Below are 25,047 nucleotides of genomic sequence, written 5' to 3'. Positions count from 1 at the left end.
GCCCACAGGTCTCTGAGGGACCCACGGGGCAGAGCCCACAGGTCTCTGAGGGACCCACACACTCATGGCCCTGCAGGGCAGCTCCACATCCACACAAGGACCCTCACTTGTGGCTGGCTCCAGCTTGAGGGGTGACAAGCTTCTTTTTATATGCTTAGATCATCCTTTCCCAAGTCTCTAAATCGATCCTGTAGGTTTTATTTACCCTAATCCTGCATCTTCTATTTTGTATAAATTGGGCTGATGACCATATTTATACATTTCATCTAAATTACAGGAAAATTCCCGTAAGATACCTGGAACTACATATATGACAAAACAGACCCAAAATTACCAAGCTTGTGGGATTCACCAGGTAATACATTATGTTTTTAACATAGCAATTTGACATGATACTAGAAAAATGCATGAGAAACAGCTGTCCAAATACAATTTGTTACAATGCCTGAATATACGCAGAAGGCCACATGCTGATAAACACAGAAATCCCAAATTATTTGTTACTAACCTTTAGGTTAGTAACTTAAAAACATTTTAGCTACCAGAACAATACTTTAAAATTACATGACATTCTTGGTGCCTACCCCAGTGTAAAACTGGTGATGCCAATTCTGGAGCAGGAGGAAAATGACCTCTCTCAAATTTGCTAACAATGTCAAACAAACACATGAGGGAAGGTCCTGTGAAACCTCACTTTCTTTTTTTTTTAAACCTCTGAGTTGTACATTTTCCACTGCCAAGTAGCCTCTGGACAAAAAGCTTTCAAAACATCAATCAACACTGGAGTTCTTACTCAGTGGTCAATGTAACCACAGAAACAACTTAATAGCTTTAAAAACCACACACAAAAAGCTTGAAGAATGGAAATCAAATCCCAGTTTAGTTGCACCTAGGGATGCAATTCAAAAGCATAATCTGATTAACAAACTACTTTTCTTCTTTAGATACAAAAAGATACAAGGATGGCTGACTAAAGTAATGATTTTGTAGAGCTTAATATCCTAAAAGAGAACTTGAACTTCAAGATTAAACTAATTCGAAATAACGAAAACCTTTACAGGGTATATGTCAGTATTAAACATAATAAAATGCATCTAATTCTTCATTCAATGTAAGTTGCTTAGAAACCAGAAGAATGCCAACTACTTTATCAAAATATGTGTAAAAAGAGTTTGGTGCAGATGTGGGAATTCAGATTATTTAATGTATAATATATTGCATGTATATATATGTATATTTCATGTATAATATATATTATACAGCCTTTACAACAGTGAGAGCTAAAACAATGAACATGCAGAGTCCTTGAGTCTGGGTACTGAGAGTGACTGCAGAGCAGTCAATGTTCCATGGATTCCCTCGGCAGGCCCTGCTGGGTTGGCCCATTTTATCTTTTTTCTCCCTCAACCTATCTTCTTAAGGGAAACAGAAAACTCTCAACCCACTTCAGAAAAACATCTGATACAGAATCGTGCTACAGAAGAAGAAATCCTAAATTCTGCAGTTCTGTTGAAGATGTTTTAAGAAGAAAAAAAAGCACTAACACTGCAGGGTGCTGCTGCTGACCGAGAAGCCCCACGGAGCGAAGGGCCACACCACATCACCCCAAACACAGAGTACGCAGCTCTGACCAGACTCCTCTGGCACCAACTGGAAACCAAGGAAGGAGCAAACAAACCCTGCCATGTAACAGCTGCAAACTTTGCACTTTGTAACATGTCCGGGGCAGGAGACTGGAAGGTGGCAAACCCCGGGTACATTGCTAAGGATCCTCGGGCAGGGGCAACGTTCATGGGGCTGGTCTGGGGCTCTGTGTCCGAGGCCACTGGTAGCTCCTGCTGGCAGAACTTGGAGCTCAGCACATAGTGAGGGCAGGAGAGGGACTGGAGCCCTCTACACAGCAGAGACAACCAGAACTGACCCCCCATCCAGCTCAGTCCCAAATGCACTCGGGTGTTCTGCCTGTGAACAGCCCCGGCAATCCCGCTGGAACAGGGGGATGGTGCCTCTGTCAGCCCCCAGAGTCCTGCTGCTGCCACACCGAGCAGTGCAGGCTGCCCGGGGCACTGCCCAGACCCCATCCCTGGGCCCTCCAAAGCCGAGGGACCCAGCGCTGGGATCCCGCAGTGCTGCACTGTGACAGCACTGCACAAATCCTGGGAATCTGCACCGGGATGACCCCAAAGGGTGAGCTCGGCAGGTGTAATTCCCTGCTACTCCAGAGCGAGCACAATGGTCCCAGGTGAGATGGAATTAATGCCCTGGCACAGGAGGGCAGCAGATAGGTCGTTCCCTGAGCTGCTGCACACGAGGCCTCCAGTCCCTGCCCAGCACGTGTCCCGTGATCCCACTGTGAGAACTGCCGGAGAACAGCACAGGCAGCAACTGTACCACCCACACTACAGAGAGACTGCCACAGGAACAGCCAACACTCAGATGTGCTCACATGTCACTACTGTCTTACCCAACTCCATTCTGCTGTGTAGAACGTGTTGCACCCTAACAAGTGTCAGTAAGAGATGAGACTTACAGGTAGGTTTGGAAGGAAATGAAAAGTGGGAAAAAGAAAACAGTTGTGTGGCCTGAGGAAAGTGATCCATCTGGAAAGCCCATTCCAGAACGAGGCATCACTGTGCCTAAGTAGCAAGAAACTGTTCAGAGAGTACCAAAACCAGTGGGTTTGGTATTTTAAAAAACAGTTTTTGATGTTCCATTCGCATCTGATCTTTCAGCAGAACTGACAGGCAAGTGTACCCAGGACTGTCTAATGGCTCAGGGACTGTGTATAAGGTGCTTCACTTTAACTGTCAAACACTGATCACTGCCCTTTAAAGGTTCTGTGTCTTTGGAAACCGAACAGTTTCCATGTGTGCTTGTCCATCTGCTGCAGGAGACGGCGCTCCAGGAGGGATGGGGGCCCAGTGTCCTAGGCTGCCAAGGGAGGGCAAGGCAACCAGTCACACCACTGCCCACACTGCCCAGCCCTGCTCAGTGGGGCAGTCCACAGCCAGCCTTCTGGAGCAGGAAACAGCCTGGCATGGAAAATATGCATGAGGGAAGAGCAACATTTAATGTATTTGCTCTTAAGACTCTGGAGAGACCAGAAAAACGGAGAAACTAGCACAGAAGGGGGAGAAAACTCATTACAGCCTGAGTAAAGGAAGCAGTGAAGTGCACTGAGCAAGAAACAACCCAGGCACCATTAGAATAAAAGGTTTAAATGGACAAGCTTTGCCAACTCTGCTTGTACTTGACATTATTTGCCCATTTTCTGGCATTTATTTCTGAACTCTGGATTACTTTTTCAGTACACAAAATACTAAACATTCTCTTGTAGCTCTTACTTAAAAAACCAACTAATTTTTAGAGAAGTGATTATTCGGACCACTGAAGTGATTTCTATGTGTTTCAAGGGCAGAATCTCTTTTTTTTTGGGGTGGGGAGGGGAAGGTTTGTTTATAGGTACATGGGATACACCACTGGAATTTGCTTCTGGGAAAAGACATTCACCACATTAAATACTCAGTGCTCAGCAAAAAAGTTTAAACTCCTAAATAACTGACAACAGCAGCAGAAAGTGGGCAAAGCAACACAGAATAATCAAAACCATATTTTAAGCATGAAACAATGTGTCTTCTGTTGCAAGATATTTTTAGAGTAACAACAAAAAGTCAAACTGAAACTTGAAAGTATTCCAGTCCAAGTTCAATGTTCCAGACAGTGGATGTGTACTTCATGCACCACAAAGTCCCTTTGCACTTAAAATTCAAAGCCTAATAACACAGAGAGTTTGGACAGAAAAAGCCAATTAAATTTGCACATTTAGTTTTAAAATGCAAACTTGTTTTCTTTAATGGCCTTTCCATTTGCCAGAATGGTACCGAAGGTTTGATGCTCCCAGCTGGGTTGTGAGTGTCAGCCAGGAAGCTGAGTGAGATGCAATGCAAGACAGGTGGGTTCAAACATGCCTTTAGCCAACCACGGTCAGCTGAGAGACAGACCTTCACTGCTAAAGGCAAGCGAAAACACACTTCTAAAATAAAGATTAAGTAGCAGGTCTTAGGAAAAGATTGGGCCTTTCTGCACAGCAACTGCCCTCTTTTTGAGAGTAGCAATTTAGTTGCCATTAGCAATAAAAATAATAAAAAAAAAACCCAAAACACAGTGCCAGTGAATTTCAGCACATTTCTGTTTATCATTCCTAGTGCTGCACATCAGATTCCTAACAAGGGCCTTGGCTGAAAGGAGACAGAAAAACAGGAATGGCAGAACATTGTACGAGCAATCACAGCTCATGCTTTTGAAACACATCTTATTTTTCCAAAAGAATGCTAAGTTGAATCTCAATTTCCTAATTTTATCTGATGATGTGACAAAAAAAGGGAAGAAATTTCAGATTTCATTCTACTTTTTTTGTATAAAATGTTCCTAAAGAGGAAGGCAGACAAACAAAATAACTAACACTCCCATCTACCACAGAACATAATGCAGAAATAAAGCATCCAGTCTATACTAACATTCAAAAGTCTGTACACTCATACTTAAGTCAAGATATCTGAACACAAGAAGAAGGAAACCCAAAGCTAACTAAGTCTCAAAATTGTAAAAATTTAAGTCTGATCTATCAAATCTGGATCAAACAAGACCCAAGAAACACTTATTAATATGGACCCTTTTTGTCAACCCAATTCAAAAGATCTGATTATGCAGGCAATCACTGAAAGCCCGATGCATACAAATACATAAGCACTTCAATACCTTTTATTTCAGAAATCAAACCCACCCATCTCATTTCTCCAGATTCTCTCCTTTAAAGCATTATGTGCTACATTCTAAACACTATCTTTTTGTTGACATAATAATCTGTCCCTTGTTATCTGAGCACTACATTAATGTCTAACAAGCCTCTAAGCTGGAAAACCTAAAAGTCCCGACTACTTACCACATTAAATTTCTACTGACATCAACGAAGTTTTCATGCATACCATGTACTACATTTGATGTTCAACTTCTGATGGGATTTAGTGCAGGAAGAGCACTGCAAACTAAGCACAATACTGCCATTATTCGTGTTCCTTCAGGCCTGATATTGGGTCAACAGAACGACAATACTCATGCTACTAAAAAGCCATCTGAAATAACTGAGCATGTTCTGTAGAAACTTAATATACAGGATTTTCCTTTCTTTTTAAATTGAAATACTTTACACGTATTTTATATTGAATGAGCTTTTGCTTAGTAAGTAAAAAAAAAAAAAAAAGCAGATTCCCAAATGCAGACAAGTTGCTGACTTTAGGACAGTTAAATAAAACAAACCTAATTATACAGTGGAAAGCCGCTGGCAGTACAGAAACCCAACAGGAAATACTAATACTAACCTACCTCTGAAGCATTTTGAAGCATTTAAGAATGAGTAGAACTTCTAAAACAATGACAGCTAAGAAGTACTTTTTGTTTATCTTCTGAAGCTTACTGTGTATAGTCTTTACATCATTACCTCATCACAGACACAGACAAGCCCTGCAGGTAACCCTGCTGAACTTGAGCCTGGACAACAGTCTTTGGCTTCAATTTCTTGAACTGTGACGCTAATACACAAAGTTTCTGTGCTATACTAAAATAAGAAAGGCCAGCTCCTTCCAAGAGAGGCCAGAGGCAGAAAATCTCCCAGTGGTTACAGAGGTCAATTTAAAAACCTCAAGGAAAGAAACCGGTCAACAAGCAAACCTCAATCAACTATGAAAACAACACAGGAGAGAGAGTAGAGACAGTTCCATGGTAGGCAGGAAGAGATGCAGGGCAGAAATATGGCAGAGTTGAGATTATCTTAAATCTAGAACATAAAGGCCAAGAGCAAGGCAGGAGAATGTGTGCCCTCAGCAGAGGCCACAGGCCCCATGAGTTACACCAGAGACACCTCCCAGAGAATCGCTACAGAACTCGGAAACTCTGCAAAGAGATAATATTTATTTGAGAACAATAACCTGACAAAGAGGAGAAAATACCATATTTTTACTTTGTTTCTGAGACTGAACGAAAACCTTGAGAAACAAGGGGAAACTGTGGGAGTAAGTGCTGTACATTTTCAGCTCAGTGTACATGAGACACTATAAACCCACCGATTACCTTCTGGGACACAAGAATTAATCTTCCTGTTTACTCTCTTCCTGCTTGGTTTCAAACATTCCCAAAATAGTTTTCTGTTCCTTTAATGTGACAGGTGCAGATTGTGGGTTTTTCCCCCTCAGGTTCTGTCCTTTACCAAGTATTTTCATCCATAATGGAAGGAAGGACAAGACAAAAGAAAAATCAACTTACAGACAGATATTTCTGTTGTATGGAAGTAACTATGTCTGAAGCAGTGTAAAGACAGGTTGCTTCACCAGAAAAAAATTGGATGCAGAAAAAGTTTGGTCAAAAAATTGGTTTATTTGAAATTCTTTTTCTTTGGCACATCCATTTGTCTAAGTGGAATACCAACCAACCACCTTGTCCTCAAATCCACCTTCAGAAATGCATTCCGTTAGTTCTGCTTGTAAAAGCTGCTCTACCCATGAACAACTTGCTGCCAACACAGCTCTTTTCACCTGTGTCCACATGTGTTTGCACATATTGATAAGTATGCACATGCATGTTTGAACATGTTAAACTTGCCTCATTTACATTTTACCTAATCCTACAACAGCCACCTACCTACCTATGAATGCCTCCCAGCCACACCTAAATGAGCTATTTTAACAAAACAATTGTAGAATTTTTACTGCAGGTTTTGAGCCCAACTGCATACCTCCAGCTACGGCTTCTGGTGCAGCCCAAGGCATCGTTTGGCAAGCGACATTCCCACGGGACAGCCTTCCACCTGGTCAGGGAAGAATTTATTTCTACAAAGACACTCTCCAGCCTTCAGCACAGCACTTCAGTCTCTCTCCCAAAGCATCAACACCATTTCTTGCAACCCTCTTTTTCAAGATGACCTTGAATTTAAGAAGTTATGAAAAACTGCAATCCCCATACTCAGCAGGTTGAGTTCAAAAATGTACAGTATCAGGTCTTCAGCCCTTACGTCAGGTCAAATGAGAAATTCTAACATTAACATCCACACAAGCTATCTAAAAAACCCCAGTCCTAATTTCTTTTTGCTCTTTAACCCTTTTACAGACTTTTTAAGACAACAGCTGTGCCTTCAATTCAGGAAAAAAACCACCTTTCCTATTTGCCCTGGTTCCACAAGGCTACCAGCTGTAAAACCAATAAACAGAGTTAACACACAAACAGGAAGTTCTATTCAGTCAAACAGGAATCATCCCACTCAGATCTGAATTACACAGATTTCCAGGCATTCCTTTCATGCAACCCATGGGACAACTGGGGTTACCTCAGTTTAAGAAAAAGCTATTGCAGTTTAGCCTAAACCTCTTCCAATCTAACTCGCTGACACGTGGCCAAGCTGCAGCTCATGGCCCTGCTGTCCCAGTACAACCCATGCAGATTTTACTGCCTCCTACCTACTCAGCATCACTCCTAAACCAGGAACACATTGAAAACAGACCCCAGCAAGTCTTCCCAGTTGGGTTCCGGGCAGCACTACAGAGCTGTGCTGTCTCCTTCCTCCCACATTCCCAAGCTCTGAAAATAATGAAAACTTTTCCAAAACTTCATCAGCAAAAAATCAAGTTCATGTGCCCACAAAGCTGAGAGAAACATCTAAGTTTACTACTGCACTACTCTGCCCAGGGCTGGCTCAAAGGATGGCCATTTCCACATCAACTCTGCTGCCTCTGGAGTCAGCTCCCATTCCTGGTGAGCATTTCCACCCTCTCTAGGGAGCAGGACATTTTAAGAGCTTTTCTGGCTATTATCAACCCAAAGGGCCATGAAGTGGGACAACTCCACAGTTAAAAAATCCCTGCCATTTCTCATGTTTTGAGTTCAAGGACCAGAGAGAGGAGCGAGCAAAAAATAAGCTCTACAAAGACCAATGTTCTTTGCCTTGCTTCACATCTTTTCTAAAATGGAGAAATGTCTTACAGCCAAAAGAGTTGGAAGGCCCTTTGGAACAGAAGAGAAAACTATTAAACTGGACATAGATTTACAGGAAGTCCTGGAGGCAATACAGAATGGAATACATGGATTTCTTTTAAATTTTTCACATCATCTTCAAATCTAAAATAAGCAAAAATCTCTGGAATCCACTGTATAAATTACTTCCTTCCTTTCAAAAAGCGGCTCCTGCACTCCTCCTTACTCTAGCTCTCTCCAGTCAGGCATTACTCACAGTTTTCCCCACTACTTGGTTTCCATAACATCCAATTAATACATGAAACTCTAGAGCTTTGCTGGTAAAAAAGAAACAAAACCAAAACTAGCTAAAACAAACAAACAAACAGAAAAACCCAAACAACAACAAAAAAAAAAACAAATAAAAAATGAAAACAAAACACTTCCCAGGCTCTAACTCTTCCCTTGGTGTTCAGAAATACAGCAGCACTGTATTTGTAAAAACAAAGGGAGAAAATCCTTTCTTTTGCACACATTAATCCAGACAGATGTCATGAGATCCTAAAACAAAAAATGTGTTTTCTGACCTACAGGAAAAAGACTTTTCAAGCTTCAGATTTTAATCAAAGCCTGGTCAGAGGAGCTCTGTTCCAAACAGCCTGATTTTCCTTTTGAGCTTAAACCAATTTCCATCTAGTATTTTAAGGAAAAATGTACCAGTGAAAGCCTCACCACAGGAATCTTTAGGCCACTCTGTTTAAACAACTCCAGCTGGTAACTCCAAGTCAGCAGCACACACCAAATTACCAGGATGCTTTTCGTCTTGCTCTGTGATCACTCCTGTGCATCTCTGATCTACTGTCAGTGTTTTTTCTGGTCAGCACAGCACCCATCAGCCAGTCACTCAGAAAGGAACTGTGGCAGAGTGCAAACTTCACAAGACCGCAAAGGTTTCCTGAAGAACACATTAGCTGCCAGATGAACACACAACAGCATTTTGCAAAAGAACCCTGCAAATCCCCTCCACCTGTAGGACTTGGGGTAACTCTGCAGAGGTTTAAAAGCTGCAGTGCAAGACACAGATATAACCTGCTTGTCCAAGAAAGCAGGACTGCATTGCTTACAAGGTTCCAGCAAACAAGGATGTGGCAGCTGTATTACACTCTGGGTTTTACACATTAAAGAAGCATTTGGTTTTGCTTTTACTTATTCTGGGAGTAGGAAATCCATTTTGCAAGGAGTGTAAATGCACTCTTATGGGTAATTTAGGATCTAACTCAACAGAAAATCAGATGTATTAGTCTACATGAATAGTGTGAAGTTAAAAATGTAACTGTGAAGAACAGGTAACTCTCCCTCAGGTCCATGAGCTTTTCAGCCACTGCAGCAAAAACTAAATTCAGCACACCTGACACAGAACAGGCAGGGCTCATCCCAGCCCCAACCCCTGCACGTCCACAGCACCTGCTCCTCCTCAAAGGGAATTGCTGGACCTTCTCTGCCCCTGGGAACTGCAATGAGAGCTCTTGTTACCTGCCTTCCTGGAAGGCGACACAGGTAAGTAGTGGCCTACTAAATTCATGGTTAACAGTACAATAAGCTTTATTTTATTTTAAGTAAGATTTGTTGATGATTAATTTTATCTTCAAAAATACCTGTAGTTAAAGCAAAAACTAAAACATAACAGAATCTTGGTAACCAGTTTAATAACTTTTCACTGAATTTTTTTTCAATTAATTTTTTTTCCCAACACATGCATAATAAAAATTCTATTACCCATAATATGTAATCAGGGAGTTTCAAATGCATTTCTGTAGCTGAGGACCCTGCAGCCCTGGCCCTGGGCTGTGTTGGAGCTGGCAGCACAGTACACATAGCATTGATATTCATACCTGGATCTTTCTTGGTCCCTTTTCCACCCTCTCGGCTCTTTTTTAAAACTGCCTTTAACATTTTAAATGTTGCTCCTAGAGGATAACGGAGAGAAACAAAAATAAATGCAAGGTCAGTAACATTCATTCACATAAATCCAAACAAAATACAGACAGGATCAATACAAATAGAACAGTGAGGTCATCAGGAGAAACTTTTTGGTAGTTACATTTACTTCTTACAGCTTCACTTGGTTAAGCAAAGTCCTGATGCATGAGGAATGCTTTAATACTTAAACTAAGCAATTAAGAGTTCACTGTCTTCTGGTACAGAAAAATAATGTAGCATTCTCCACATTCCACATCTAATTACGGTTCCATGGCAGTCAGCTGCTGTCAGACACTCCAGCACAAGTAAACCAGAATTAAGGTCTAACTCCTGCCTGGCATTCAGAGCTGACTGGGAGTGGCAGGAGCAGCCCGATGGCAGCTGGGAAGGCCAAGTACAGGAGTGGAGAACAGGGGGACAACAGGCCCCAGCCCTGCCCTGTCCCACACACAGCGAGTGGCACAGGCACAGCAGAACAGACCCCTCCCTCCCTCCCTCCCTGCAATGCCCCCGTGCCCGGACAGCAGAACAGACACCTCCCTCCCTCCCTGCAATGCCCCTGTGCCCTGTGAGCACACCACTTCTGCCTTCCACACCTCACACTCAGCAACCAACTGCACTGAGCACCACTGCAGGCTGCAGAGCAATACAGAGCATAAGAAAAATACGTTTGGGCTGTTAAACCTGGAAGACAATTGAGTTGTTTCAGATAACTATCTTCAGATAGCAGAAGGAAAGGAAAGAAGAGCAAGGAAAACAAAATGAAAGGAAGTATGAAGAGCTCATCTTTCTCAGAACCCTTTCTGAGAGCGTCTGTGACTTGTAATTTCATTTGTTTTCTCTACTGAAAAACTGCAAAGATATCTCATTTTAGAAAATATGCAGTACAAATATGCAACAAGAAGGGGGGAAAAAAGTAATCTGACAGACTGCCATAAACACCACATGAAGTCAACAGGAAAACCAAAAGCCTTCTGTCCAAAAAACAGGGATGCTTCAGAAAGTTCATTTCATGAAATAAAGCAGAAAAAAAATCAGTGCAACAGAATTTCTTCAGCTCCTATGAATAACCTGAAGCACACACACCAACACTAACAAGAAGGTTTCCAGAGCCTGGATCATATTCCACACGTGGCTTCCTGACAGCTCCACACACCCCACAGGCTGGTTCCCACTCATCCAGGGAACACCCCCAGCAGGTTGTGGTGACAGGGGCAGTCCCTGGTCCCACACACCCCAGGGCACAGGGCAGCAAACGCTCCAGCTCCTGAGTTCTGCACCACCAGCACATATGGGAGGGACACTGCTACTGCCATCCCTGCCATCCCTGCCATCCCTGCCCTCTGCCATCCCTGCTATTCCTGCTGGCCAAGCCCACCACCATCCCTGCCATCCCTGCCCACTGCCAGAGCAAACAGGTTCAGCAGCACTTACATGTGTTTCCCAAAGAATGTAAACTCATCAACCCTCCCCGGTTTCAGCATCAAAAAAGCCCACAAACACACCCCCAAAACAGGATCATCTAACTGAAAAATGGAATAAACTAAAAGGAAGCAAATGATGATTATTTGTTGGCTACAAACCATCAATAAATTTATCAAAATCAGCATCACTATACTACACTAGAATGCTGAATGCCAACTGGGAAGGGTGAAGCCTCTTTTTTTAAAACACACACACTCCATGTGCTTACACTGTCAGTGATGGGCACCAGCCATGTTCTACAGGCAAGGGCTATGTGTCTGTTCTCAGCACGCCCAGTCCAAGAGGCTGCACTGAAAGAACATGGTCAATGACACTCCCTTGAACACTGCTCAATTTTTTTTTAAATAAGGAAATATCTCCTAGATTTCCACCACAAGATCATGAGAAAGAACAACTAAATGCACCATGTGGAAACACTCTCTCTTCCTCGCTTGTCTGCATGGGCTGGATACAGAGACAATCCACAACAGTAAAGACTTTTCTGAGAGTAAGAAACAGCCCTGACAGCTAGAGACATTCAGTGAAGAAAACACTGTTCAATCACACAGGCAAGGCTCAAACATCATGCATAAGAATGGGAAGTCCAATTCCAGCTGCAGAGACATTCTTAACTTTTGTCCAGCTTTGAAACACTAGTGTTTCCCCTGAAATCACTCAGTATTGTCTATTGCTGGTATGCTGCACAATAAATTTTACTTACAGGCATTTTAAACTCTCATGTCATGCAGAACGACAGTGACTTTACTAAAACTCAGTGGGTATCACCACACGAACAAGGAAGAAATAACCTACCTAAAGTCCTGCTGAAGTTCACAGAGCAGGACTCATCTAGCCTCTGCCTTATAGAGACCACTGGATGCACTTTTTTTTAATTCTTTTTCCCTCCAGAAGTGGTGGAGCTCAGTGGTGTATTCGATTAGAACAAAAAATACAAGAGGGTAATTATGAAAGAATTTGGTTTCACAGGGTGGATCCTCGCAGGGAGACTGCTGCAAGTGAAGACAATGACACTGTTGCAAGAACACTGGATCTTTCTTTAAAAAATATAGTAAGAATAAAGCACAACATTTACAGGACCTTGAACAGGTGCAGTGTTAAAAGAAAACCTGCGCAGCAGCTCAAAGAGAGAAGAAATGTGAGCTTAAATAAAGTCAGTGAAAAAAACAACGGGGGCAGATCGGAATCCAATGGACAAAGAGGCAACGGGCACCGACCGAAAGCTGGGAGGCTCCCTCTGAACCAGGGACACTCCTCACTGGAGGATGAGCAGCTCTCAGCAGAGGCTCTCAATAACCAGTTCAGAGGAGACACAGAGGACACCTCCTGCTCCAAAGGGAACATCCTGGCACGGGGCAGAATAAAACCATTCCAGAAGCCAGCAGTACTTCAGGAGAAAGTGCATTCCTACTCACTCCATCTTACTCTCAATGGCAAATGCCTCCCACTACTACAAGATCTAAAAATTATGATTATCAGATTCCAAAAGGAAAGAAAACCAACTCTAAGCACCTTTTCTAAATGCACAAACACCCTCTCCCAGACAGCCTCCTAAGCTATGACATAAATGCAATAAAAGTTTCAATCTATTTGTTACACACAGCTTTTTAAGTAAGTAGATTTTTCTTTTCCATACAAAAAACATTTGCCATGTTAGAAAGCCTGCATTATGCAAGGGTTAAGATCTGGAGCCATTAATGAACTTCAGAATCTGAGAAAGGTGTTTTACATACATAGCTAGAACACAGCGGCAATAAAAAAAACCCAAAAGACCTGAAAACCCATGTATTATATTTAACTTATTTAACTTAACATGACAAGTATAAATTTTCTATTAACTGAAACAGAGAGGCTTGATATAGAACTGAAACTTCCCAGTATACATCATTCCTATTCTTAGGATATAGACAAGTGGTAATGAGAGATCAAATAAAAGGAATCAAGGACAATTCCATCCTAGATTTTCTCTTTTTGGAACTGAGGTCAACTTCCCCACTGTGCAAACAGTTCTTCATGGATCTTTTCCAACACAGAACAGAACTGGCATGCAAGATGGTCACTGACTCACACCACATTCAGTGGAGATACAAAAGGTGGCTATTACCTGGAAGCAAAGGCCATTTCCTTCCTTCTCTATAAAATGCTATGCAACATGAAAGGTAAGCACTTCCAAGGCAACTCACCTTTTGCTTTGTGAGTACACACATGGGCAGGACTGGAAAGGCAAAACAAGAGCAGTGAAATGTGCTGTTGGTTTGCACACACAAGCTGAAAGGTCTGAAAATCAGCTGGTTTCTGAAGTAATGCTACAGCCTTGGGTCCAGGGTAACATCACTCCTGTTCCAGAGTGCATGGGAGAACATTTAGGGAATGAACTAAATACTGCACCTTAAAAATACCAATTACAAACAGTGTTTCTCTAAAGATTTGAAAGTCTTTTAAAAACAATCATTTCCATTTTAAAGTGGATACCAGATGCAGATTTGTTATCCCAGGCTGATACTGGTAATGTCCAAACAGAACTCTTTTGCCTGTGGAATTGAAGACCATGTCAGCTGCTGACAAAGCTGGATCCCCAGCTCACCACAAGTTTTCAAAGGGGTGCTGCCCTCCCACCTGCTCAACCGTTTGCCTTCAGACCCACAAGACATTCCATACAACCGCTTCCTGCTCAGAGCATGAAGGGAAGGGGCAGAACGTCCCTTGATTCCAGAGCTTGTATGGTCAGCTTTATATGAGGGACTCCAGAACACGGACAGCTGGATAAAACACGAGTGCTGGGACATGGAAAGGGGCGGGAGCAGGCACGTGCAACAGGTCACTTCATTTGCTGACCTTCACAAATGAAGTACTCTGTTACCTGGGGAATCCCCTCTGGAAAGCAGACACTGGAAAAAAATCTCTGCACATTTTCACTCAGCCTTTGAGTCTCTCCTTAAAACTCAACAACTGTCTGGCATGAGAATATTTTCCATACAAAGCAGCTACTGAAGACACCAACATCGGGCAGTAGCTGATTCACAGCTCCTGTCTGCATTCACAGCTTTTATTCCACCTGCCTTTCCTCTGCAGTGGGTTATTTTCAGAGATCTACCTACAGTTCAGCACTTCTGCAGAGGTCAAATAAACTAATCCTACACAGTAGGTAACCACTTGAGTTAATGCCCACGTGCTCCACCTGCTTCCCACAGTTGTGGTGTTCAGGCTCTCTGATTTAAATCCTGAAAACCAGTTAACATTTCTTTGCAAAGAAATAAAGGGTAGAACATCTTACTCTACTTTTGCACAGAAATACATCAGGGAAAAACCACCTTTCAGTGTGGGATTTATCAAACATATACTTCAAATAAACTGTATTTTTAAAAGTGTATTTTTTATTTTTGAATGCAGAGATTCAAACATTTGAATCCCAAAATCCCAAGTTTTACAGAAAACTGCTTTCGCTGCCTTCAAACGCATTCAGAGTGTCACTGTTTACACACAGAAAAGTCTCAACATTTCCCTTTTCCGGAAAATTGAAATTCTGAACTGTAGATTTGAAACAAGAGCAAAACACAGCAAAATACAATACTTAAAGCAGCAAGGTGTCACTGATGTAACAGAAATCAAGACAGTAAGTAAAAATCCTTTCAAATCACTAGATTTTGAATCATCAGTACCTGGCATTTTATAATAAACAGAGGGCATATCCCCAGATCTAAGAGACTCCTAATTCAAGAACAAACACACATTTGAAGAGAACTGTGGTTTTACTTTTGTTTTTTAAGGTACAACTTCTGATGAGATATATTTGTTTTATTATGATTCAAATGCATGAATGAAAATGATAAAACACACTGAAGGGGTCTGCCTCTGACCTCGTGCAACAAAGTAGAAAGTGGCACATATGATGTTTCCAGTGAGCTTAGTCAGACCCACAGAAGTTAAATAGCTATTACTGAAATGTTTTATACAGCACCCTAAACGATTACTGTCTTTACCCTGTGTAGCTGTTTCTTATGCAGGAAAATCAATACAGATACCAAGCTAACAAGCTGTCCTCCATTTGTGCCATTTGCTCCTCGCTCAGCAACCTAATTATTATTAAACTCACCTATGAGATCCTCCACGTTTTCCCCTCTCACCTGACCCCCAGGAAAGCTATGCTGCAGTTCAACAGCAACGTTTCCAGTTTGCTGTTCACTGGTAAAGTGGAATTATGCCTTGAAGCACTATTAAAATACAATGAAAGCGGTGAAAGATGAGGAAGTGTGAGAAAAACCTCATTATCATGTTAGCTATTAGAATGTGCTTTTGCAGTAGCTTTTTTCCCACCAGTCTGCATCTAGATCTGATTTCCCAGGTGCCAGAGATGTATCTGTTCTGCCCTGCAATCACCCAGTTTTCTGCTATGCTACTCTTTTACCTGATTACTGATTATTTTGGCCAATGTCCCTGAAGACTGCCAACACAGGGGAAAAGATGGTCACCTTGATTCGCTGCTGTCCAAAAACCCTGGGCAGGTGCCAGCCACTGCAGAAATGGCTCTTTGTCACTATTTTTGACATTACTGTTCCCCAGCTACTTCTTACTACCCCAAAGCAGATGGAGAGCACTCACAAGTCAGAAATATTTACTTCAAAGGCCATAAGAACCTGTTTGAACCAACCCAAGGATTCGGCCATCGTGCAGATGGAGAGTCTCAGGTGGAATCACCTGCTTGTCTACACTGGGGAAGAAGAGCAGCAGTTCTCAACAGAGCCTGAAAATCTTAACTGTTCACAGCTGTTTCTTGTATGCCAAATATCTGACCAGCGATGAGGTGTTTTTCCCTTTTTGTTCCCATTCTGCTGAGACCCTCCAGAGAAAATGCCGAGACCACAGTCTTCTACCACTTTCTACAGAAATTCCCCTTTCTTCAGCTATGACTTACAAAACAAAACAAAATAAAACCAAGGTAATCCCAAGAAAAACCAAACCCAAACCTCGTGCCAAACCATTCTCGTTCCTACTGAATTTATCCTTGGTGCTTAGGCTTCTTTCTGAACCTCACCCCTCCAGCTCATCACTGACAGGACACTGTCAGGTTCCTCCAAGGGTGAACTGTGCTCTCCTGGTCTCACCTCATTCAGCCTAATTCTGCTCTCACCAGGGCAGTTTGCTCCCCTCAGTTTTATCTTTAGGTCTCACAGAAGTAAATTACCCTCAATCATTCCACTGCCTTTTATTTCTAAATTCAATGAATTATCTTTCCTGTCCTCCAGCTCTGCCAGACAAGGATCAGTGTACAGAGATTATGCTGCAACCCAAGTTTTTGCTCCAGGGGCACGAGGGTGGAGGGTGGGTCTGCTGAGAGCGGGATAAACAAGGGTGGGGAAGGCTCCTCACTACCTGTCTCCACAGACAACCCTCTTTCCAATAAAAAGGCTTCAAAAAAAAAAAAGGGTTGGCCCTCCCCTAAGCGGAAGGTCAGTACTTAGAGAGGCACTGTAGAATGAATTAAGGCCATGAGGTTTATAAAGAACTCCTGAGGAGACACCGTGTGCAGCATCGCAGCCAGCAACCCCCAGGAACCAGGGCCATCACAGACCTCGTTTCCACTGAGGCAGAGGGGAGCAAAGGAAAAGGAAGTATCACCACAGATGTATTTTTTCTTGCCTTTGTTGTAATGGCCACTTTCCATCACTCTCCATCCTCCCCTCCCATGGTAAACACAGGAAAAGTGACAAACACCTACTCAAATTATGAAAAGGTCAAAACACCAGGCAAGAAAACGCATCACATTCCAGCTGGCAGAAGTGACACCCTGCACACAAGTCAGCAGAATATCAAGAGCCTAAAACTAGATGAAAACTAGGTCAGAAACTGGCATTTCAGCTTTACTAACAACCAGAAAATTAAACTGAAGAACAAGAGCATGTTAACCAAAACTTTGACCCAACTCATAGTAATTAAGCCTTATTTTACCAAACAGTTACATGCTTGGGCTATCACGGCCCTGTCCTCTCCAGAGAGCACAAAAGATGAGGGATACAGAAATAAAATGTGTCTCTGGTTTCTCAGCTGTCCTAGATACAGTCCTAATTTCAGAAGAAAATCCACAAGCTGCTTGTAAAACACCACCACTGACTCCAACCAGCCACAAATAAAGGTGAGGCAGAACGAGCCATCTTTCCTTCCACAGGCTGCACTTAAACAGCTCTGTGGGCAAACCCTGGTCCTTCAGCTCCGCATCAGTTTAACCTGCTCCCTCCACACCAGGCAAATCCACACTGTGCTCCCTCCCTGCTGCAGACAGGACTGATGGAACAAAGTCAAACTGGGGACAGGCAGCACCTGGGCACCCGGTGAATGAGCCCGACAATCCAGCAGGGATCCCTGCGCTCCCCAGGCCTCCTGCACATCCCAGTACAGCCCCTGCAAGAGCTGTGGGGTCCTGTGTTCCTGAGCCAAGGCTCACAGGCAGCCTGGATGGGGCAGTCTTTGCCATTTGGATTTAAGCCAGTTTTTTCTGCTCCTGTCAAATTACAGTTACTATTAAGGAACCACCACAGTCTAGAAAACCAAGGGGGAAGAAGCAGAAATCCATCTAGATGTAACACATACCTCTGGTGTTAAAGACAAGCAATAAATAGAAATAACACCTACTTTGTAAGAAATCTGTAACTAGAGGACAGGCTACAAACTTCAAATAATAGCACCAAACTTACTGGCCATGCATCAAATCTCTAATAATTTTTGGCAGGATTTTCAAAGGGCTGCATCACCTACTTGTGACCAGGGATCCTCCCTTGTCTGTGCTGAGAAAACAGTGTGTCCTACAGCACCAGGAGCCACGTCTGCCCACGGGAATGCTGAGCCCAGGGACAGTGCACATCTGCACAGCACAGTAATCCCACCGCTGGCTTCGGGAACACCACCTGGATCCACCACACCTCGTCTCACGGCCAGGAGAGAAGCTCTCCAGGCTCACAGTGGGTGAGTAGCCAAAGGCTACACTTCCCTCCTATGTCACTACTGAGAAGATTATAAGGTCCCCCCAGTGAGGCTGAACAGTAATGACTAAAACCCTCCTAGACTAAAGTATCTCTAAAATCCATAAGCTTAGCAAGTGAACTACTACAGCTGGGACAGGGGAACCACCATCTACTTTACTGGGGCTTTCAGGCTGCAGGTCACAGAGAGAAACAAATAAATTACTGTTTATTTCAACCACCTTAAAACTTCAAGGGAAGGAAGTTATCCCATATAAAGGGATTTAATATCATGAAATACTTTATCAGAAGGAAACAGGCTAAACCAATAGCAAGGGGGACAAAGTTATTAAGTTTCACTTTCAACTTGCTAAAAATAAGGCAGTCAACAAACCTCACATATAAAAAATCCTACATAAATCTATCTAGTTATCTGTCTGCATGGAATCTTGTTTTCAGATGTGTATTTGAAATTCAGATCTTGCAAAGCAGACACTTTTCTTCCTTTTCAGTCCAAAGAACACCAATGAAGTTCTTATCAGCCTTCATATAAAAAAAAAAAACCCACAACAAACCAAAACCCAAAAAAACCACCACACAAAAAAACCCCCCAAACTCACAAACTATCTTTTTCAAAATCAGACCTGACCAAAATGAATACCATCTCGAGCATTTCAGTGGAGCACAGAGGTAAGCTAAGGTAGCTCTAAAACAGTACTCTGGGCAATACCCAAAGCAGTGACTTCCAGCACCACAGGCCTCTTCTGGACATAGTGAGGTAGGTAGCATGTGGCCCAGTGAACACCTGATTTCCACAGCTGTTTATTCTGCCCACAAAGTTACACATAACTAACTAGCAAACCAAATAGGAATAAAGGGGAAAAAACCCATAAGGCAGCTCCAGATTTGAAGAAACTTTGCTGTACCTCAAAATGAGATTTTACCACCAGACTACACATAAACTGGCAGAATGAGTGTCTTCAGTCATGCTGCCAGTCAAAGGGGATGGGTTTTGTACACTAAAAATGACACCTGCTGCATCTACTGTATCTAATCTGACACCACTGTACAGGGAAAAAACCACTGAATTCCAAAGACCAGAGTAACTGACAATCCTTTCACAAAAGGAAAACAAATTCCCTCTAAACGCTAAATTAAATCATTTGACAGTAAGCCAAGGCACTAGTGAAACCTGGTAGTATTTGATTAGTAGGTGCATGGAACTCAAGGAAAATACTGCAGGATATAATATGCAAATATATGCCTGGTCTCTAGAAGGGAAGGCTTCTACCACCATTTTTTCATCTACAGAAAAAAAAATTTACAGATGATTTTCCTTACAGAATTCCTCTATGCAACAACAGGAAAGGGTACCAGGCAAAATCCTGTCAGTGTTTTGTCCAGAACACAGAAGAGGTGACTTTTTCATTACCACAGCTACTTTCCAGGTTTCCAGTGAATCTAATCTGCTTGAGATTTCCTTTTTTAAAGAAGTATCACAATAATACATGCAATATCCTTGAATGATGGTAACATAGTGCTGAGAAAACTCAAAGCTTTTTTTCTGTTTTAGTTCCTTATCATATCTAGTTCCAGATCTCCTATATTCTTTATCCTTCTAATAAGATATTCTCAGGACTTTATTCTGTTTCTTCATGGAATTTTCCTCCCTTTCAAAAAAGTAGAAATGGTCCCTCTCCTCCTGTTAGGAGTTTCCTCCTGTGTGTTGTGGTCTATTTTTTTCCCCGCACAGCAGCTATCCTTGCAAATTCTGGGACAGTATGTTTTCTATAATCCCTCATCATGAAATACCTGATTTGAAATGGCTGGGAATCACAGCCAGTCACTTTTGCCAGGAATCAAATGCAGAGCTCCATCCAAAATCTGTACACAAGGGACATGTTACCTACTTCCTGCTTCAAAGGCCTAAAAATAGAGATGAACACATCTATTACTAGGTGAGCGCTTTTGCATGTTTTAATGTGACTTTTAAAATATACTCCTCTGGTGTCCAATTGATGCTGATGTTTTCTTCATTAGGATCACTATCTTTAGCCTTAGTTACTAGAAGTAGAGTGGTCTGTGTGCACCAGCAGCTTGAGGTGCCCACAGTGACAGAGAGGAAACACTCATTAGGACTTCCTTGATTACAGCAGAGTCATGGAATGGCTGAGGTTGGAAAGGACCTCTGGAGGTCATCTGGTCCAGCTCCCTGCTCAAGCAGGGCAAGTCACACAAGAAAATGCTGGAAACCTGTATCAAAGGTACAATACAGAGTTATTTCCTTCAGAGAATGCAGCTGTCCAAATGGATCTGTTAGATCTGTTAACAAACACATCCCCTGCTGGTCTGGGATAAGATAGTGTTAATATACTGTGACAGTGCCCCTTGCCACACCATCCCCACAAAATAAAAAAAAAAGAGCAAATACAGCATCTACGTGACCCTACCTAAAATGTAGGAATGAGCAGCAGGAACACAAGGAACACAGGGCTCAAACATACCAGACTGTCCAGGACACATTAGCATGGCTACACACACACACACAAAAAGAAGGGTATAAAGCAGTATAATCTTTGTGGATAAAATAAATGAGCAAACTTTGGAATTAAACATTAACATTTTTGAGGATGCCTAGAGACCAGACACTTGAGTTACATAATCCAGGAGGTATGCTGGGTATTTATATATACTGCTCTTCAACCTCAGAGCATCTCACAACACATGCCAGCTCCCCGCAGCCTGCAGGGTGGGTAACAACCTTATTTCCATTTCGCTCGGGAGAAGCAAAGCCCAGTTGGCTCAAGGTCATACTGGTGCAGCCTTTACAGCATGGTAGCGGGGTCAGCCTGCTCCTGCAGCTCCTGCAGCTCCTGCAGCTCCTGCAGCTCCTGCTGCTCCTGCAGCTCCTGCTGCCTTGTGCCAGCCACGATTCATCCTCCCTGCGCTCACTGACCTGCACTGCAGAGCCAGAGGAGCAGAGGTGACACAGGAAAAGAGCAGGGTCTCCCAGCAGGTACAGAGCAAAGGAAAACCGCTCCTCTGAATCACAACAAACTGTTACACTGGCTCAGCTATTTCCTGAGATCTCACCCATCGGAATGTGGCAAAACAGAAATAGTTCCCTCCCTGCTTCCCACCTCAGATCCTGGGATGCTGCCTTTTTCTGTCTCTTGTGAAATGTAAACCTTCTGGTTTTAATTACCTGATTGTGTTGTTTTATGGACAAGACTCAGGCACACTTCTGTAGTGTAAACTGCAAGGAAATCCTAACACCCATGTTCTTCCAACTCCTTTTCCCTTGAAGCACTTCTCATTTTGAAGCAGGTACGCTGCAATGGCATCGAGAGGCCTTGTTACAGCACCAAAAGGAGCTGCCTGCACATTCCTGACAGGCAGCCCTGTCCCAGTGGGCTCACACACAAGGCCTCCCTCGGCCCCAGCCTGGCACACGTGGTCTCTTTACACACACAGCCCCCAAAACCAGTGACGTCATTCACACAAACCAGACACATGCTTTAGGTGTAATTCCTTGTCAGTGACAAGTCCACTGCAGAGCTCAAACCAGGGACAAGAACGTGGAATACGTGGAACATCCCAGAGTCTGCTCTTCAAGAAAAATTAAAGACTTGTCTATGCAAGGGGAAAAGTGCTTCACATTCACACCCTGCCCCATCCTGCAATAACTCCCTGATGTAGACAAGATCCTACATGCTTTTACCAAAAATATGAAATACCTGGCAAGCCCATATTTATTAAAATTTTACAGTTGTCCTGTTGTTTTCGGTAATTAAACAGCCAAGCACCAGTAAAGCCTCTAACTCAGATGCCAGAAAGCATTCCTGCCACAGGCAAGAGTCCAAAAAAAAATTAAATTTAAATCCTCACAACCAGAATTTAACTAGTAGTGAAATACAAACCTGTATCCTTCAAAAAAAAGAGTAATTATTCATTAAAATCTTAGGACTGTGCAAATCTTAATGAGTTTGCCAAGATAGTGTATTCTGCCTCCCCTTAACCTATCCTTGGGCTGCTTTGCAAGCCCACTGTACATCAAATGAGTCGAGTTCACTGATTTGGGAAGAGATGCAACACCAACAAGAACTCACTCAGCTCAAAATCCTGTGAACAGAAGAAAAACTGTAAAGAAACAAAATTAAATTTTTCACTTGGGGAAGGCTGAGAACTGTAGAAAGGAGACTCAAGCAAGGTTCACTAAGGAGGAAAGCATCTGTTTTTCCTATTAGGAGACATGGTGAAAATAGGAAGAAAATAATCTTGTTTCTGCCAGCCTGAGGGACAGTGTGAGATTCCTCAGGTGCCAGGCAGGCAGATGCATGGAACACTGCTAACAAAAGGAGCTTTCTCTGGAAGCCCTAGTCCCCAGTGAGACCCAAGGCAGCTCTGGTGGCACACACTGCACAGGGGGTGCCAGAGCCTTGGGGGAACCCCCTCTGCACAGGCACGGGGGAGCAAAAAGCGAGGAGAGGAACAAGTCCTCTCTAACAAACCATTCCACATATTCCTCTGGTGCAGACTTTTACACAGCTTTGAACTCCAGCACAACAAAATCACTTAATGTCCTTTCCTTATTGTCTTTTAAGGACAAAGTGCAGCATTTTTAGTCAGGAAAAAACCAACATTAATTTGTTCTTTTTTCCTCAAACTTCCAAAGCATGCCTGGATCCTCCGAATGAGTGTAAAACATTCATAAAGTGCTCTGTCAATCACTGCTGACTTACTGCAAACTCACAGAAGACATGTGGTGAGGAGCCACAGTGGCACAAAGAATGGCTTAGACAGAGAATCAACAAAAACATACACACCAGCTCTGTATTCCCAGAGTTTGGAATATACCAGTGAACTCTGAAACTGCACATTCGGTTGGTACATGATGCTAGGAGGCACAACATTCCTACACGCCATCCTACCTTTGCCAAGTACAATTTATCTGAGGGTAAAGCAAAGTTTACCCCTGATGTGTTGTCACATTGTCTCTTGAACTTTTTGAAGTAATTCTTGCATGAACACAAAGATTTTGTATCAGTAGTTGGGAAGTGCTGATAATTTTACTTTACCAGGTCTACATTTTGTGGTAGTAATATTTCTCTTTTCTTCAAACTTTCAATTGCTGGCAAATTTTGTAGAATAATCCAGGAACTTGGTCCTTTCTAATACAAAAAATCCCTTTGTGATCTCAGTGGGAATTTAGCCCAGTGTAAAACAGACCTTGAAGTATATTAACTAAATAATCAACTCAACTCAAAAGCATTTCTGGTGTAAAACACAAAAACAGTCTCCCTCCAAAACTCACATTAAGAATATTTTGTGTTTTGTCCTTCTTGTTCAAAAATAATAACAAAAAACAAGCAAGAAAAACCCCCACACAACACAGAAAAAAGAAGAAAAACAAGCCCGAATCAAACCCAACCATCAAACCCACACATTAAACTCTCTATTATCAACTTCCATCTCATTTAAGTTTCAAAAAGCAAAGGCTGTATTTTGCTATTTACTCTTAGTTGATATTGTTCAAATACCTGCTTGTTAAAGTATGGTCAGAAATATAGAAAGGACATCTGCTAAGGAAGAAATGGATAAGTTTCACTGTAAATGACTGAAAGGAGAAAAGCACAATCTTATACTACTCAGATTTTGTGACCAACCCAGAGCTCCCCAGGCCCGACTCCAGTGTGGATCTGCAGAGTTCACATTCACACAAGCACACACATCAAAAACCTCCTGTCAGGGCGTTTCCTGTGTGCTAACAAGTTCCAGCTTCTCTCTTGCTGGAGCTAAATTTAACTAAGACTAAGATCCAGTCTTTAAAAAAAAAAAAAAAAAGCCGAAACAAAAAAACAACAAACCAAAAAACCCCACTAACAAACAGAAACAACACAAAAAGCCAATCCACACCACATACACAACTTCAGTGCAGTGCAGCAAACATTTTACAGGCACTTTGGTTTGAAAGCTGTTAATTATCAAATATATGAAATATGCAGCAAGCAAGCAGCCACCCCTCACCCTCTCACCCTACACATTTCTGAACCTGCACTTGATGTGCTCCGAGGCACAGGGGACACCAGGTCCCACTAATCCCATGGGGGGTGTGACAGCCAGTGGCTCCCAGGGCAGGCGGAGGTCCCAGCCCAGCACGGTGCCTGGCTGTGGAAGGAGCCCTCCCCACAGCAGCAGGATGCACTAAAGGGCTCTGGACAAAACTGTAGGCTTTGCTGTAACGTGCTAATTCCTGAAGATTTTAATTACAGATCTGTTTGAGCTACACGGGGGCATACATGGGTGGAAGGTAAGAAACAGCTCGGAGTGGAGGAGGTTCAGTGTTCAGCCTCCTGCCCACAGCGCTGAGAGCCCCCATCCACGCCCCACCGCCGCCCCAGGACCCCTCCAGAGCTGCCCTCGGGGTGTCCCTGCGCGCCCCACACAGCCCCAACACCTCTGTGCCACGTGGGACACGCGCCACTGCCACCCTGCCCTGCCACCCTGCCACCCTGCCCTGCCACCCTGCCCTGCCACCCTGTCACCCTGCCCTGCCACCCTGTCGTCCTGCCACCCTGTCATCCTGCCACCCTGTCACCCTGCCACCCTGTCACCCTGCCACCCTGTCACCCTG

General features: G+C 43.0%; 1 protein-coding gene across 3 annotated transcripts in view; it reads right to left on the bottom strand.

The window, feature by feature from the left end:
• TANC1 (tetratricopeptide repeat, ankyrin repeat and coiled-coil containing 1) overlaps positions 1–25,047 on the bottom strand; it is a 65,141-nt gene that overhangs the window by 35,668 nt on the left and 4,426 nt on the right. For all 3 annotated transcript variants that reach the window (XM_017823740.1, XM_017823738.1, XM_017823739.1), the window contains exon 2: positions 9,891–9,965. In XM_017823740.1, the coding sequence (XP_017679229.1) occupies positions 9,891–9,951 (61 nt within the window). In that variant the 5' untranslated portion in view covers positions 9,952–9,965. The remainder of the gene's footprint in view (positions 1–9,890; positions 9,966–25,047) is intronic.

This window comes from Lepidothrix coronata, unplaced genomic scaffold (genome assembly GCF_001604755.1).
Source record: "Lepidothrix coronata isolate B3197 unplaced genomic scaffold, Lepidothrix_coronata-1.0 Scaffold105, whole genome shotgun sequence".
In the NCBI taxonomy this organism is placed as follows: Eukaryota; Metazoa; Chordata; class Aves; order Passeriformes; family Pipridae; genus Lepidothrix; species Lepidothrix coronata.
Note: the sequence above shows the minus strand (reverse complement) of the source record. Positions and strands in the feature narration are given on the sequence as shown.